Genomic DNA, 17,094 nt, shown 5'->3' with positions numbered 1-17,094 from the left:
ACCTAGGACTTGTTTTCTGAGACACTGAAGCAGAGTAAGATTTTTGGAACGTATTCCATGCATCCACCTCCAGGTACTTCTGTTTCTCCTGTGAGTGAGGAGTGCATTTTTTATTTTGTAGAGACAAAAAACTGGCAGCAAGTTTGTGGAGATAAGCCTTCCTTTAGTTGACAGAAAATAAATTGGTGCTTCAGGGTACTTGCTGTCTTGATTTGTAGTAGACTTCACATTGACAGGCAAATTAGACTGTGATTAAACAGAAACTATTTGCCTTATCTTTGGTACATTCATTTCTGATCCATTTAAGTCAGATTAGATATCAAATCAGTTTTATTTAAACAGATGCCAAGAGATCGGGTTATCTTTTTTTATTTTGAAAATGAAAACTATTACTTTATTTCATTGCAACTTTGAGCAGGGCAACAGAGGATGTAGAAATATCACTTGTGGGAAAGCTCTGAAGAACCATCTGTTTAATAGAATGGAATATTTCTGACAATTTTTTAGCATTTCATAGCCACGTTGGTTGATACATTCAATATATTCTTGCTAGCTACAATATACTGTGTTAAGCTTGTATCAGTAATTTTGGCGTCATGTTACCTTGCAACATTTTAACCACAAACTCTATCAACCAAGAACAATTCTGTCAAGAATCCCAAACATTCTTCTTCAACCAAAACTCTTTTATGTTCTTAGACTACAGTGACCTTGGTCATTACCTTTTTTGGATAACACAGGACCTTCTGTACATCTAAGCTCATGTGCTGCACAATTCTCTTAGGTCAAGTACACTTCTTCAGTCTGTTCTCCCTGTTTGTCCAAAGATTGAACAACACAGTACGGTCAACACACTAAAATCACGTCACACTTTTCACACTTTTTACTATAGATTGATAAAAGCTGAAAGCGATTTTGACCACAATATCACTTGGTGTACAAGAGAAACTGTACTATAAATCACTGTGTGAGATTTATCAAGCCACTGTTCTCTGAGACACAGAATTATTGTCAGTTGTGAGGACACAGTTTGACACTGATTTTGTTGAAGACCCAAGAAAATTGGTTTAGCTGTTGATTACATGCATTCCTGAAATGCATACCTAATGTCTAGTTTGGCATTGTCTACTTTTATCTTCCAGCTCTGGAAACTACTGCTTGCTTTGTGAAAGTTAAACCGCTTACTCACATATAAACTACTTACCTCTTTCTCATGTAAGTACTTTTTAATTCTTAAAGAAAACAGATTGATTGGTCTGTTACTGCAAGCTGTCTTCCACAACTTCATGTATTGACTTTGCTTGGGTGGAGCATGATGTTTCAACATCCTTTTAAAGTGGAAATTGCACATTGTTTCTCAAAAATTACCTCAATTGCTGCTGTATATTCCACATCAACTGTAAAAGAATTTTTTACTAATATTGTCCACTCACCTTTTTTTTCCCCATTAATAATAGTAGTAATTTGGGCACCTGTTAGCATATGTGTTACCTGGACATGAGAACCTTTTAAAGATAAAGGGGGTAGAGAAAAGCTATTCTATATTCTGGATGTGACCTTTCACTCTATACAGAGGGATACTAGCTAGTGGCAAAAAAAAAAATTAAATATATATACTAGAGACAAGTCTTTCTCTAAAAATGGAATGGCATTAGTGGGGTTTGCAGAGCACTAGACCCTTTTCCAACATCATATTTACTGAGGTGCAGCATCTTGTGTGCTGTGGTAGCCAGGCTGAAAATTTGGAGCTGTGCTTTACCTCCGTGTGTGCCTGAAGCAATGAGAGAGGTCTATAACCCCAATTACCCACTCCAAAATCTCTCTTAAGCAAAAAGACACTCTGTGCTGTTCTTTTGATACAGCTCTGATCACTGTCAGCTCACTATTGCTGTGCCTTCCTAATCCTGGTATCAGGATTCAGAGAATTCAAGAACTCCCTTGCGAACAGCTTCCATGTGTCAGCATTTGCAGAAACAAACACACACATTGGGCCCAGCCACTGCTGCTCAATTACTTTAACTCCTCTCCCTGTCCTTGAACCACTGGGAGTTGGAGACAAAAGCAAACATGGGACTGATGAAAGCCTAAAACTGGCAAACAACCATGAAAATATCAAACACTATTCTAAAGGATCATCTTCATTCACATGGAAATGAGCTGGTTATTAAGCTGGACACAAATCCCTTTTAAATTTCTATAGCAATGGGACTCAATCCTTCTCAATCTTCTTTCTTCCTTTCCAATGAGAAATGAAGCACCGACGTTAAAGTGGACTGAGACAACAAGGCAAGTACAATTTTGTCTTAAAATGTTATCTTCAAGACCTTCTGTCTAAATAGACCTGTGTTTTATCTTCAGGAACAGTTTAATCCAGCAGGATTGCCAAGAGGCAACAGGGAAAGTTCTCTGCTGCTCTCATTGCAAAGAGTTTTGGGTTAACAGAAAAAAAATCATCAATTGCATACTGTATTAATTCGCCCCTTTCCAACCTTGGAGTGGGGCAGGGAAAGTGTGTCAGGTATCTGAGAGACCAAGGTAGCATCTATCTCTTTCCTTCTTCTAATAGCTTCATAAATAAATAGGAAGGTATTTAACTAATTGTTGCAGGCTGGACCTCCTGTATTTACAGTTAGAGCTCAACATTTATCCTGCTTTCTAGAATCGGTCCTCTAATGGAATTTATGCAGTTGTGTGATCGCTGTTTCCTAAAGAATGCAGGGGTGAAATCACACAGATCAGAGCCTCACTGTTCCTGACACAGAGGCCTTTTTTTCCCCTTTCCCTCCCCCAACAGAGCTCTCCTGTGTTGCTTGCTCACAGCCACGCAGCTGCAGCTCCCTCGCATGAGCCGTGGACAAGAGGGTTATTCTTACTGCCAGCAATGTTTCCTCTGCTCCCAAAAGGGTCAAAACTCCAACGTGAAAAGTCTTGTTTGTTGATTAAATTTGCAGTGTACAGGGGAGAAGCCTTGTGTCTGTACAACGGGCATGACCAAGTGGCAGAGAACCTATTTCTGAATGTCGGGGGTTGGACAGCTGCTGCAGTTACCTGAGAGCATTTCCATCTGCCAAGGTTGGCTTGAGAGGAGGATTTCTGCATTAATGTCTGATAAAAACCACAGGCCCATGCTTTCTGTGGCTCTCAAGTTCAGATGACCTCTCTTCCCAAGGACCAGGTGACCTTAGACTCAAACACATCATGACAGGCAAGTGTGATGGCAGATTTTTTGGTAAGCACCTCGTCTTTCTACAGTGGCTCAGTAGCTTCTTTATTGACCACACCTGAGCTCCTTGAGAAACCCTGATGTGAAAGGCCCAAACATGAAAAAGACAACAGCCTCCTTCAGCGTGCCCTGAAACCCAAAACCTTGGCGTGCTGAAGGATGGCCTGGTGGGGCCCTTATTTCTGCATTTCTGTTCTTTGTTCCTGAGCTAGGCAGTATTTTTAAGGCACTTTTTCTATTTCACTGGTCAGCGGTAGCTATCAGAATACGGAAATTAACATATCGCCTTTGACGGTTCAGCCTGTGGACGACTATATGGTGATAAACAATCCGAAAATGTGATCTGTGCCATTATGTCAGGAAAGCACTCGATGAGGGCCAGCAATTTTTTTGTGTTTCTCTATCACAATCTTAATGGAAACACTTTGGATTAATTTTCCTCCGCCCTAGGAGCCCGTATCTCAGGTGCCCACGGCCCGTGCCCCACATGAGCAGTTTCCCATTTCCCCCGGCCAGGGAACCTCCCACAGCTAAAGGACGCCTCTGCTCCCCTCACCCGGGGAGGCGGGGCCAACGCGTGGTGCGCACGCAAGTATCGTCTGCTGATTGGTCGGCGGCGCCGTCCGTCATGCGCGGGCTGGGCGGGGCCGCGCGTGCCGGCGTTGCCGGGTAACGGCCGCCCCGGGCAATGGCGGCGGGCCCGCCCCTAGGTGAGGGGGGAACTGGAGCGGGGGCGACAGGGCCGGCACCTCTTGTGGGGACGGGGGCCTGGGGGTCACGAGGAGGCGTGGGCGGAGGGGCCCTGTTTGGGCTGGGTGTGAGGAAAGGGGTGGGGGGTGAGCTTTGTGTGAAGGGTGTGCGCAGAGCGGGGTCAGGGACCTAGGCGGGTGTAGGTCTCCTCATGAGGAGGCCCCCTTCTCTTCCAGCTGAGCGCTGTAGGGCGGTGTCAGGTGCTGGAAGAAGCAGCACTGTGGTGGTTCCAGGTGCTCCGTGTTACAGCGAGAGGCTGTCCCTCCCTCAAAAAATCCGCCATGCCTGTTTGTTTCCCTGTTGTAATTCCCCGGTAACACTCACTTCTGTTGCAGGTTGATGCCTGGCCATTTAAAGTCGTAGGAATAGCCGGCAAAGCTGCTTAGGACTGTGTTGAAAATGCTGGGAGAGAAAAAGCAGTTAATGGTGGCAAGAGACCTTTACACAGACCCCACGTTTCCGGCCAGTGATACCTCCATATTTTTTAATTATTGTACCCCGCTGGCCCAATTCAGAGGCGAGATATCTTGGTTGAGACCTAAGGTGAGTTTTAAGGTATAAAAGGCTAATTTTAGCAGAATAGGGCTTTTAGTAAATGCAAGTTTGCATTGAATGACTGCTTCTGCGTATTTGTTTGGAAATACAAAGTGATAAAACCAGTGTATGTAAGTGTTAACAATACACGAGTTACAGTTTTTAGTCTAGGTGCTTGTTTGTAGGCTTGATTTAAATCCTCTTGTAGAGCTTTTAAATTTCATGGCATTAGGAGAAATTCAGATATTTTATTATAAATATGTTTCATTGTGGAAATTATGTGCATACCTAGTTAGAATGAAGCATTTTGTCATTTCCAAACTTTTTGATATATTGCATAACGGTCTTGAAAATAAGCAGTTGTATTTTAGAATTTTTTAGAAGCCTATTACTTTTGTTGTGGTTACTTTCTTTGTGGTTGCTTTTTCTTTGAAAACAGGAAAGAAAACTTTTAAAGTTTATGACTTGTATTGCTTTTAAACATAGGTGGGTTGCAGAGCAAGCTGTATTTGAGCTAAAAGCTTTAGAATGCATTTCTGCAGTACACCCATTTAAGGTGAAGTATTTATGATACTGCCTTTGTGTAGAGGGGAAAAAAATGGCTATAAAAATGTAATGGAGGAAAAAGGCATGTTGTCTTGAGTTGTGTTTTTTCCCCAGTGTCTGAGGCTGTCTGTAGGACAGTGACAGAGCTGTATCAGGTGTAATTGGCAAACAAATGATTTCATGGAGTTGAGTATGCAGCTTCCTGCTTTTGTTCTTTACACCTTGATTGCTGCTGGGGGCTGTTGACTTAATTTCCATCTCTTGCAGTGTTTATATATAAGGAGAACCATTTCACAAACTCATTTTCAGATCAGATTAAGTGTTCACGACTTTGCAGCTGAAATTCCCTCTTGTGCTACCAACTGATCTATTTTTCTGTGCCCTAGGAAAGGTTTTTCCCTTGTTCTAATTTTGAGACTTTTGTAATTTGGGATGTGCAGTTTAATGTGGCTAGCATCAGCCCTGTCACAGTTGATCATAAGTCTTGCAAGGACCTGATGAATTATGTAGTCTTTCACTTCTTACTGCTTATGCTAGGACTGCACCTGATGGTGACAGTTGTGTACTAAAATTCATGTGGGATCTGGGTTTACATTCATGAAGTATCTACAAAATACCCCCACAAGCCATTTATTTGTTACTTCTTACTTAGGCTGTGTATGAAAAGGAAATTTTCTAGAGATAAAAAATTCCCTTATTTTATGAGAGATCTCTGAAGCCCTCCCAGTCCCTGAAACTAAGAATTCCTTAGAATGTCATGCAGGATTGGCTTTAACTCCTCTTCTTTAATTTTAGGACATTTGTTCCTCTCCTCGGTTATTTTCAAACAATCTGCAGGATGTGCAAGTAAAACAAGGAATTTTGGGAGACTGTTGGTTCCTGTGTGCCTGTGTAGCTTTGCAGAAGAGCAAATACTTACTGAACAAGGTATGGAGAAGTTTCATGTTAGAGAAGTTTTCTTCACCTATTTGACATTTGTGTGTTGTTCTGCAGTCCCAAGCTGCCATATGAATATTGCCTTCATTATGCTCCGTTTCACTGCTTTTGTTATCATATTTTTTTCTGTGTTTGTTACAAATGGCTGAAACATATTCTGTATATTTTAAACTAGTTTTGTTTGCAGAAAATAAACTTCATTAATTCATTGTTTGCCTTGCTTTTGGCTTTTGCCCTGCAGGTGATCCCTCCAGGCCAGCCCAGCTGGACAGATGAGTCCTACCAAGGCTGCTTCACGTGCCGGGTCTGGCAGTTTGGCCACTGGGTGGAAGTGACCATTGATGATCGCCTGCCTTGCCTTGGGGGCAAACTCTGCTTTTCCCAGTGTCAGACAGAGGATTTGTTTTGGCTTCCACTACTGGAAAAAGCTTATGCAAAGTATGTGAATGCTGCTATTGATGGAAATAGAACTACAATACCTGTATATTTCTTCTGCTTGCTTATTTTACCCAGCTGCCTTGGGCATAGATCTGAGCATTGTGGCTGCTGGTGGTCCCATCCTGGCTTGTGCAGAAGTTGCTTTTTAAACTGTATGTCTGTAAGGTGTGCTTCCAGTTGTATATGAAGTAAGATAGGCTTAGGGAGGTAATTCTGGTGAAAAGTAATCTGCAATGAATTTTCAGGGATCAAATGATGTTTGTTAAGTCTCTGTCCATTAGTTATCTGATTTGTTAAAGGAAGATGTTTTATTAGGGAAGATGAGAGCTCAATGAAAAACAGAAAGCATGCAGATGTTTTCATGGAAAGCAACAACATTGAGTGAGTTTGTGCTAGTTGAGGCTCTGGTTGTGTGAGTTTCACTGCTCTTTTGCATAATTTGTTAGTTTACCGTTTTAGAAAGAAAATGGAGCTATTTAGGGGTTTATGGCACATCAGCAGAAAAGCTGTTCAGACAGACAAAGTAATTTGGAGACAAAATGCACTGGTAAGATAGACATCTAATGTCCCAAAGAATCTGAGCAGATTTTATGATTGCCAGCAGAGGGCAGAGGCAGACTTCAATTATGTAGTAACTCGGCGGTAGATTGAGCAGAAGCTGTGAAGCACCAATGTCATGTTAAAGCTTCTCTGTAGGTTTGAAATGTAATATTTGTTGTCTGCAGAGGTCTTATTGTTCAATCTTATAACTCTATTTTAGTCTTGACTTCTTTTGCTGTATTTTTGCATCTGCTACATCAGGTGGGGCACTCTCTTGGTTTGCTTAGGTTGTTGAGGGAAGTGCTGCTCTAGTTATTTGTGCAAAGTGAATAAAGAATAATTGAAGAAGAAGAAATATTTCTATTTATACAGAATGCAGTTAGTATATCACAAAAGATATACTGAGAGCATGGATAATAAGGTACAAATGACTAGTACTAGACAACAGCAGTTTTTCGACTAGAATAGAGAGAATGTAAGAAACTTCCCATCAAGCAGTGGAATATTCAATGGCTTACAAATTCTTTAGATGTTGTGTTCTATATAAATAAGATAGTATGTGCTTTCTCTTGCCTACTTTGGGTTATGAGGTCAGGCACAATCATGATTGATATAGAGTGGGGTTGCAAGTGTGTAGCAACTGTTTCTTTTGTTCTGCTGTGTGTACAAACTTTTAATTTTTTCTTTGTATTTTTCTAATTTTTTTGTTTAAATGTTTTAGAGTGCATGGATCTTATGAGCAGTTGTGGGCAGGACAGGTGGCAGATGCTTTGGTTGATCTGACTGGAGGAATTGCTGAAAGATGGACCCTGAAAGGCCCTGGAAAAAATGTGGAGAAAGAGAAGACTGGCATGGTTTTGGAGAAAGCAGTGTTTAGAAGATTAATGAATCTGAAGGAACAGTGTGTAATAAGCTGTTCAGTCCTCAACTCCAGACAAGGTGATAGTAAATGTCTCTATTAACAGGCTTCAAAGCACAAGGCAGCCAGCAAATACAAATGCTGATTCTAGTACCTTTCCAGTTTCATGGTACAACTTGAAATGTTTGCATAGATGAAGATTTAAGGCTGTTACTGAGTTCAGGATGGGGGCTGCTTTGAAGGCGTGCTTTTTATATTAGAACCTAATACAGTCAATTCTCAAAAACAAATGCATCCCCCCAAAATGCACTCCCTTGAAGAAGCATCTCAAAAACAACCTTGAAAACCTCAATTAATTTTAGCACAGCGAATTTGTAGGGATTTGAGATCAAGGAGCAAGTTAATACACTCTGCAATGTTACTTTATGCTTTTATAGTCACTAAAATGAACTGTTTGAGGTTTCTTTGTGCTGTTCTGATACAGATTTAAAACCAATTTCATTTTATCTCAAAATTGCCTTCTTTCACTAATTTTATTGCAAAATATGGAGCAGATTCTTTTGTGGTTTTTCAAATGCCTTTTTTTTTTTCTATTCAGGTGCAAGTGAACTAGGAGAATTTCATGCCTTTATTGTGATAGACACATTGAATCTCTCAGAAGTGTCAGGCAAGGAAATCTTCCTGCTACGAATACGAAATCCTTGGGGGAGGCGGTGCTGGAAAGGGCCTTGGTGTGAGGGGTGAGCAGTTTTATATTCATTTGGAAAACAATTTGTGTAAGTTCTGAAGCACAAAGCTTATCTATGTATTACATAGGCAAACACTGCTAATAATCTCTAGCAGAGGAGAGAGGATTCGGTGTGTGTGCAATTATTCTTTAGAGAGCTGGGAGTTCACACAGCTCATTGGTTCTGAGGCTAGTAAATTTGATCTCCTAGTTCTTGCAATCTAAATTTTTTTAATAACTCTTTTATTTATCAAATCACATCTTTTTATAGAGACCAACTTAAGGTGTTGGCTAACTTTCTCTTTCTGATTTTTGTGCTTTTTTGTTGTTCTACCATTGACCTAAGTATCTTTGATCATGTTTCTTTCTTGAAATCATTCAGGTTTACTTGCCTCTTCTCATTTGTTCCTGGCTTAGCTGCAGAAAACAAGCAAAGGAATAATTATAAAACTGTAGGAGAAGGAAGGATCCTTATGCTTGTTGCTTGTGTTATCTCATTTCTGTAGATTGATATAAGTAGGAGAAGTTGGAACTGAATCTATATAAAGTAGAAATAAACAAGAGAACTGTTTTAAAGGACTTGCAGAAATATGTGTAGCAGCTCAAATAGAAAAGTAACAAGAATGAAAGGGCAGACCCTACTTGCTTATTTTGGAAAATGTTAGCATGTTTTGACTATACTATATGGTGAAAGAACATGCAATTCTTGACACAAGCAACAAGAGTTCAGCATTAAAATATGTTAACAATATGGTGATGCTCAGGAACATTTTTGTAGAAATATTTTTCTTCCCTGAGTTAGAAAAATAATTTAATTGCATTTATTGAGACTTCAGCTGATTTTTTTTTTTCTTTTGAGAGTGTTTTGGTCATACACTTGGTCTCTTGTAGTTTCTTTGTCAAAGAGTAAGTTGCCATATAGTTGCAAGAGGATAGGGTTTCATTGGATGGCCTTAGAGCCCTGTTTTATTCAAGTGCAGAACTGTTCTTTTTTGCTAGTGAAACAATGGGAAATGTTGAAACTACTAGTTTTTAATGAGCCCTAAATAATGAGGCGTTTAAATTCTTGGTTTATCAAGACTTGGCAAGCAGATTCATGGGGGTAGTCAGTTGCTTAATACAAATGGCAGATTTTGTTGTAAAGCATTAAAATTTTTTCAGAACAATGCCAGCACAGCTTGTTTTACTTTTTTGCCTCTTTTTTAAGCAACAATTAAAAGCCTTTTTTTTGCTCTCAGACTTCTTACTGTAGTGACTGTTGTAAACAAAGCACCTATTTCACCCAGAAGTCTGTTCTGCATCCAGTCGGGTATTAGGCTCTTTCTAAGCTTTCTCTGATAAGTTATGACTTGTGTTTCCTATGATCCCTCTCACTGACCAGCAATGTGCAGAGAAATTTTCAATGCAATTATTTCATAATAAAATGAAGAAATCTCTTCTTACAGTCCTGCTCTGTAAGAGATTTGGTAGAACATTGTTCTTGAACTCTGCTGGGCAAAGAGCTGAATGTTAACTTCTGTCTTATGTGCAGTGGTCAAGGATGGAACCAGCTAGATCCAGTAATTGCTTCAGAACTCCTCTCACAGATCCAAGAAGGAGAATTCTGGGTTGATGAAGAGGAATTTTTCAGGGAATTTGATGAGATTACTGTGGGCTTTCCAGTCAATGAGGAAGGACAACTTCAGAGCCTCCATACAGGTGTGATATGAGAAGACATCTTTCTCATGCAAATAACATTATGTCAAGGGGAAGAATTGATTTGAATTGCAAATGGGTACAACTAGACCATAATTTCTCTTTCTCAGTTTTCCCCTCTCCTGTAGATCCATTGGCCTTTCCTGTCTCTACTGAAAAACAGAAGGACAAGAGGAATTAAAGATCTTTAGAGAAACCATTGATATTTCTATCAAATTTAGTTACTTGCTAGTTGGTTGGAAGATTAGTGTCATCTGTCTAGAAGTCCTGTGATGTTTTGTTTTTAATGGTATATACATTTGGTATATACACATTTCTAGTAACAGTTTCTTATAAAAATTATGTCATTAGTCTTTCATTACCAACTGTGACATTAATTTTCATGCCTCTCAAAATCTTGGTCATGAATTTCTGCTTTGGGGAAGTGTCAGGCTACGACAGCATGTTTTCTTGGGGTGAGCAATCTCTGCCATATACCTGTTGTGTAAAATTAAGCAGCTTCCCATGTCTGAAATCCTCACCGTGATTTTCTTATTTTGTTAGAGAAAGTGCTGTATCACTCTCAGAATCTCTTTGGATCCTGGGTGAGAGGCCAGTCTGCAGGTGGCTGCCGCAACAACAGCAGCTTCCCTACCAACCCCAAGTTCTGGCTGAGGGTGTGTGAGTCCAGTGAGGTGTGCATTGCTCTGCTGCAGAAACACAGGAAATACAGCACTGACTGGGCTGGAAGGATTCAAAAGCCAACTCGCTTAGCAGAGGAGAATCCATCTTTGACTGAAGGCATACAGGGAAAGAATTACCAGGCTGTGGGATTGCATGTCTGGAAGGTAACACTAAAGTGACATTTTTCTCTTGGCAAATAGAAGTTTAAAAGGAATACTGAAACATTTGAGTGAAATCATTCATTTCCCATGCCAGTGATACGATTACTGTCTGTACAAACTATTACTGGACTAGTACTTTCTTCTTATCACTGAGCACTTGGGATTGTTCCAAACTAGTGCGTGACATTTTGGGCTGATTGCTTGAAGCCATTCCTAAATTTACTCCTGAATGTTAACTCTTCCTACTTCTCTTTGATGTTTAGGTCATCTGCTGATACTCTTGTCTTTGTTTAATTTGTAAATGTATGCATGTTTAAAAAATGTTTTAAACAATATTTGATAATTTTTAGTTTTATTATAAGCTCGTAATTTTTCCTAAACCCCCACACATCATTATGCATCTATTCTAGGTGGAGAAGAAACGATTTAACCTTCCAAAGACCCTCTCTGCTCCTCCAGTTGTAGGTACCATCTGCCATTCCTACGACAGAGAAGTCCATGTGTGCTGTGACCTTTCACCTGGCTTTTATCTTGTTGTTCCCAGCACTTTTCTGAAAGATGCAGTAGGGAATTTCTTGCTTCGTGTATTTTCAACGGGAAGAATCTCTCTCAGGTAGGTTTAAAACAAAACAGAATGTTTCTTAAATTTGTTGACATAAATACAAGTGTAGCACTAAGTGGGAATGTTCAAAATATTTTGAAGAATTGTGCAGAGTGCTGTATAACAGCATTGTATTGTCTTTGAATTCATGCAAGTTTCCCAGCTCCTTGTTTTTGTCATGAAGCTGCTACTACCTCTTGTTAAAATACTAATAAGAAGTAGCCAGATGAGTAGCATCTTGACTCTAAACTGCAGCTTCTTGCTATATGTAGTGTTGGTAGCTGTTTAAAAGCTGGTCAGATTTGTTTATATTCTGGTAGTATGTGTTTTATACATTTTTTGTTTCTTTGCTCTCTTATGTTTGATAGTGAACTAAAGCCACCACCCATGGATGCTGCCCTCTGTGAAGAACTCCCAGCTGGTGAATGGGAGACAGTGCAGCTGCATGGATGCTGGAAGAATGGGCTAAATGCTGGAGGTAGCAGGAACTTCCCCTCCTTCCATACCAATCCCTGCTTTCCCCTCTCCGTTCCTGCAGGCCCAGGGAAAAGCAGTGTGAAAGTCACCCTCCGTCAGCACTGCCTGGATAGCAAGTGTTGTCCAATAGGTTTCCATATTTTCCAGGTAAGGCTCCCAGTCAGTTTGATTGCTTGTTTGCCAAGGGTGAAGGTTAGCCTGGCAGCACAGGGCTCCTTGCAGTTTGCAAGGGTCTTGCTGCTTCTGGGAGAAACACAGGCTGACTCTGGAAGTAATGCTCATGAAAGATATGGAATAACTTAGGTAGTTACATTGCATAGTAACCAGATAATTGGTTCCACTGAATTCTTACAGGGTTCTAAATTAGTTTTAGCAACGATGAACTCTTTTGAGGATCTGCAAATAATTCTTGGTGCCCTAGTGATTGAGGACCCAACCTTTTGGTAATTCATCATAAAACTTACTTTCTTTGTGTCTAATAATTAAATGTTTATAGGCAAATGATGTTGGATCAAAAGGACTGTGATATCTTGAGCAGGTGATCAGAAACAAAAGATTTGAGTTGATATGGATAGATACGGATTCAACGTGTGTGCCACAGTGTTCAACTGCATAAATGTAACCAAAGAGGCTGCTGCTTAAGTAACTATTTCGCAGAGCAAGGTAGCTTTATTTTTAGAAAAGATGCTTCAAAAAAAGGTGTTGCTTAAGTGAAAAGTCTGGAGTTGGGCACCAGAAGTAATCATAAAACTTCAAGTACACAATATGTGAAGAAAGATTGGTGTTTTTTATATTCCTATAGAAGACTGAGATGAAGTCTAATATGACATTTTAGTACTGGAAAGACTACTAGATATAGAAAGGGCACAGTCTGTTCAGCAGATCCCTGAGGCAGAAAACAAGTGCTTTAGGCTGCAGTAGGGAAGAGAGAGATTAGAAAACAGAGAAAGCTCTATAGCTATGTGAGTAGTGGGTTCTATACATTTGTCTACAAACAAGCTAGGAATGATTCATCTGTTCTTAGTACTGCCATCTGGGTTTTCTGGAAGCTTTTCCATTCCTTTTCTCTCTAGCTCTGTACAGCAGAGTGAGTATTTGGAATAAAGATGGTCCATATCACACTGTGAGACTGAAACAGATGAAACAGTAGGCATGTTTGCATTCTTTTTTGCAGGTGCCTAACAGCAGCTGGAAACCACAAACCACTTCTTTTGTACACTTGGAGCCACTGGTGAGCTGTGTTCCTCACTGCTATTCCCAGGAAGTCAGCCGACTCTGCAGGCTTCCTGCAGGAAGTTATGTCATTATACCTTCTACATACTTGCCCAATACAGAAGGCAATTTTACAGTGGTCATAGCAACCAAAATAGACAGGTAAAATTATGTTGCCCTTTATTTGCTTTTCTAGTCTTTTTAGTACATGTATTATAGGAAATTACTGCAGTAATATGTTCTCCTGCTGGAAACTTCTTGTGAAGTCTTTGTCTTTCTGTTGTTTGCATGCACTGCTTACCACTTTGATTATGTTGGAAGAACGACTAAAAAAGTTAGTATTTGTTAAATCTTCTTGCATCACTTGTTGAATATCAGATGTCTCTTGCTGCAGGAGATGACACTTAAATAATTAATTACCATCATCCATGTTAGGATTTATGCTGAAAGTTACCAATGCTTTTTAGAATTCAGGGTTGTTTTTGAGAAAATGTGATGAGTAGCCAGACTCATTCCAGGTAGTGCTAACTATGATGTGAATAACAACAGCTCTGAATCAGAATTGTAAATTCCATAAGACTGCAGTAAGACTCAACAGAGTTGGAGAAAGATTTGCTAAGGGAAAGGATGTGGAATGGAGCCTGATATAACTTCTCTTTATGAAGTGGGATAAATGCTTGATATTTGCAAGATTCCCAATGCTTTGTGCAGAAATAAGTGTGGTTTGGGTTTTCAACAGGAAGCGCATTCACAGCCAGGAGACACTTGGACAAGTATTACAAGAGGTAAGTGATATATTTTGATGGATATATTTTGATGTATTCATTCTTGGTGTCACCACAGATCTGCTTGTTTTAACTATATGTTGTATCCTTCCTCCATCTGGTTGGTTTTGATATTTGGTGTTCTCTGTATTGAGATTTTAAAATTTTAAAATTCTAATGCTGTTATAGTGTTGTAAAGGCCTAAGAAACCACAGCAAAATGAGATTAGGTTTTTATTTGTTTCCCTACAGTCAGCCCATACAGCATCCCACCATTATAATACCTCCTGGAGTGCAAATTGTTTTCATTGATTTAATGACAGCTATTTCAGATTTTGGTTTTGTTTTGCTTGATTAGATAGGCATGTAATATAAAAGGGTTGGATGTGAATACTGAGTAACTAATACTTATGGTGATTTTATTGGGTACAGAGAAGAACTTTGGTTAAAATATTTTAAATTAAAATATAAAGTATTATTTTAACAGTGGTTTGAAGATACATGATTTGGTTGGTGGATCAAAACATGTCCTTGGTAACACTCTGCTTATTAGGTGGAACAAGACCATCTAGATGCTTGGGTCTTTCCCTTTGAGGTTTGAACAAAACAAAAATTGTAGGAAAAGCTCTTCACCCAAGTTTAGAATTGGCTTACTCATTTTCTGAATGTGGGTCATGTTGACCAGTGATTACATTTTTTTCTTAAAACCACACAAACAGTATGGATTTTGTGTGCTTCACAAAGTGGGCACAGACCTGTGTGTACTTTCCTTATGGTTCCTGTTACTTTAACATTTAGGAGCTGAACTATGCAATGAAGATCCTTTGTTACCATTGTTTTGAGAACAAAATGTTCCAAGGCCATTATATCAAAAGGAATCTATTCAAACTTATGTTTCTTTATATTATTTATTGAAACAGAATCAAAGAAACAAACAATTTAGATTCTTCAGGACAGCTTCAAGAATCTGGAAATTGCAGTTATATTTTTCTTATGAGTGGGAGAAATTAATGTCTGAATCTAATCTTCAACAATATGGGCATTTCTAAAGACTGGACTTGAAACTTTCAGGAGTTTAGCTCCTGAGGGTTCCAGGGAGTTTGCCTAACTTTGGGCTAGTGATTTCTAAAAGATGTGTAACAAGAGCGGAGCTGGATGTCAGTGTATTTTTCCAAAAGTTTGATTGTGTTCTCTAGTTACTGAAGTTATGGAATTTATGAATTTTAAAATTTTTGGTATTCTTAAAGGATGTTTCAGCTGAAAACCTTGCATTTTAACCTTAGTTTCTAAATTTTTTTTTCTCCACTTTAATTCCTTCTTGACAAAAAACCCCTGATGAAACAGATTTTTTTCTCTCTATTGCACATTTTCTTATAGGTTTCCTTTACAACTGTGATGAAAAGGTAGTGTGGAATTCTGACACTGTCATTTCAAGAAACGTTGGGAAGCCAAGGAATGCCTCATCTCTTGCTCATCTCAATTTTAAATGGAGTAACAAGAAGATGCTATTAGCCCAGCTGTTTTTCACTGGTACCAACTGTCAGGCCTGTAATAACTTCTTTGTAAAAAAAATACCTCTTTTAATCATGAACACTCTGAATATTTGGTCTTCCCACATTTTTAGAAGGAGTATTGTACAGCAAATTATCATGTACCTCAGTTCTTCAAAAACAAAAGTGAAGAATATGCGAATGTTTTAACCTAAGCTATGGTTTTGGAAGAAAACCATAAAACCTACGTGTAAGGCCAGGTTGGATGGAGCCCTGATCACCCTGGTCTCATGGAATGTGTCCCTGCCCATGGCAGGTGGATTGGAACAAAATGATATTTAAGGACCCTTCCAGCTATAACCATTCTAGGATTGTGAAATAATATTTTTTTTGGGGAAAAAAAAAATCAACCTGACAGAATAACTTCATGTGACCAAAGGGGTGGTGAACATAAAGGAAAAACTGGAGTATTTTTTTCAGGTAGGATATACCTCAAGAACCATCAAAATACACTGGAGTAGAAAAAGTCCAAGCTTGTATCTGACACTGCCAGTCCTGCTGCTGAGCACTTTACCTTGGGCCCTCTATGGAACAAAGCAGATGGTGCGTTCAAAGGAAAGATTTTTTTGGTGAGTTTTGCTTTAATGAATGCCAGAAATAAAAAAGACAAGACTTGAAAACTTTTGAACTGTCCTATCAGACTGCTTTTGTAAATCTGTAAGAATGTGTTTTATGGAAGAGCTGCCCTTGCTGCAAGAAATGTGCAGTTTGAGTTTTTTCTTAATTTATGTTTGAAAGTGTTTCTTATTCAAGCAGGATTTTTAAATGTTATATTTTCCTCAATAAAAATAAAGTAACATTAAAAGTTTTAAAATGGCTTTTATTTAAAATTTAAATACTTCAATTATGTCAAGTGTGCATTGGTTCTGTCGTAGCAAACATCACCATTTGTTAGAACCCTGGGGTTTCACTTAGTTGAAGGGAATAATGGGAAATAATACTTGCAAGGAGAATCAAGTCTTCCATTAGTCCCAGAAATATGTAGTATTCTGCTTTTGCTTTTAACTACATCCTGCCATAGTTTCTGCTAGCTCCTGTTGAACTTTGCAAATTGAAAGGATTTAGGATGCTTTTGGCTGAATTTTAAATGGTCAAAATCTTCCACATCTGTTGGTGTGGAAAAAGAGCAAAAGAAAACACTGTGAACAATAAATCTCTACTGTACCTACTAAAACAACTGTTGACATCTTTGTTTATTTTCTTAATTTCTTGAAAAGCTGTTCATTTCTCTTCAAATAGGAAATTATTGGATCATACGTCAGTGTTTCTAAACAGAAAGAAAAGTTTGTGAAAGTGCATGGACCCGAGTTGTGGTGAAATAGAAATTGGATACTGAGGAAGTAAAAAAAGATGTAAGGATTTCTAAATGGGCTATGGTTATGAGATGCCCCATACTATAATCATTTTTGTGTGTGTGAA

The 17,094-nt window shown here is 39.0% G+C and overlaps 1 protein-coding gene across 1 annotated transcript; it reads left to right on the top strand.

Moving 5' to 3' along the window:
* Positions 1–3,803: 3,803 nt before the first annotated feature.
* Positions 3,804–16,852, top strand: CAPN10 (calpain 10). Its single transcript, XM_071437897.1, has 14 exons — positions 3,804–3,933; positions 4,309–4,516; positions 5,849–5,980; positions 6,231–6,427; positions 7,689–7,906; positions 8,425–8,566; positions 10,085–10,251; positions 10,792–11,075; positions 11,483–11,685; positions 12,042–12,297; positions 13,325–13,524; positions 14,102–14,147; positions 15,503–15,528; positions 16,096–16,852. The coding sequence occupies exons 2-14, from the start codon at positions 4,373–4,375 to the stop codon at positions 16,097–16,099; spliced, it is 2,019 nt and encodes a 672-aa protein (XP_071293998.1). The 5' UTR covers positions 3,804–3,933; positions 4,309–4,372; the 3' UTR covers positions 16,100–16,852.
* Positions 16,853–17,094: the final 242 nt, after the last annotated feature.

This window comes from Agelaius tricolor, unplaced genomic scaffold (genome assembly GCF_023055355.1).
Source record: "Agelaius tricolor isolate 1412-34295 unplaced genomic scaffold, bAgeTri1.0.p SCAF_12, whole genome shotgun sequence".
NCBI classification, from domain to species: domain Eukaryota; kingdom Metazoa; phylum Chordata; class Aves; order Passeriformes; family Icteridae; genus Agelaius; species Agelaius tricolor.
The sequence above is the reverse complement of the archived record's forward strand: the minus strand, read 5'-3'. Positions and strand labels throughout refer to the sequence as shown.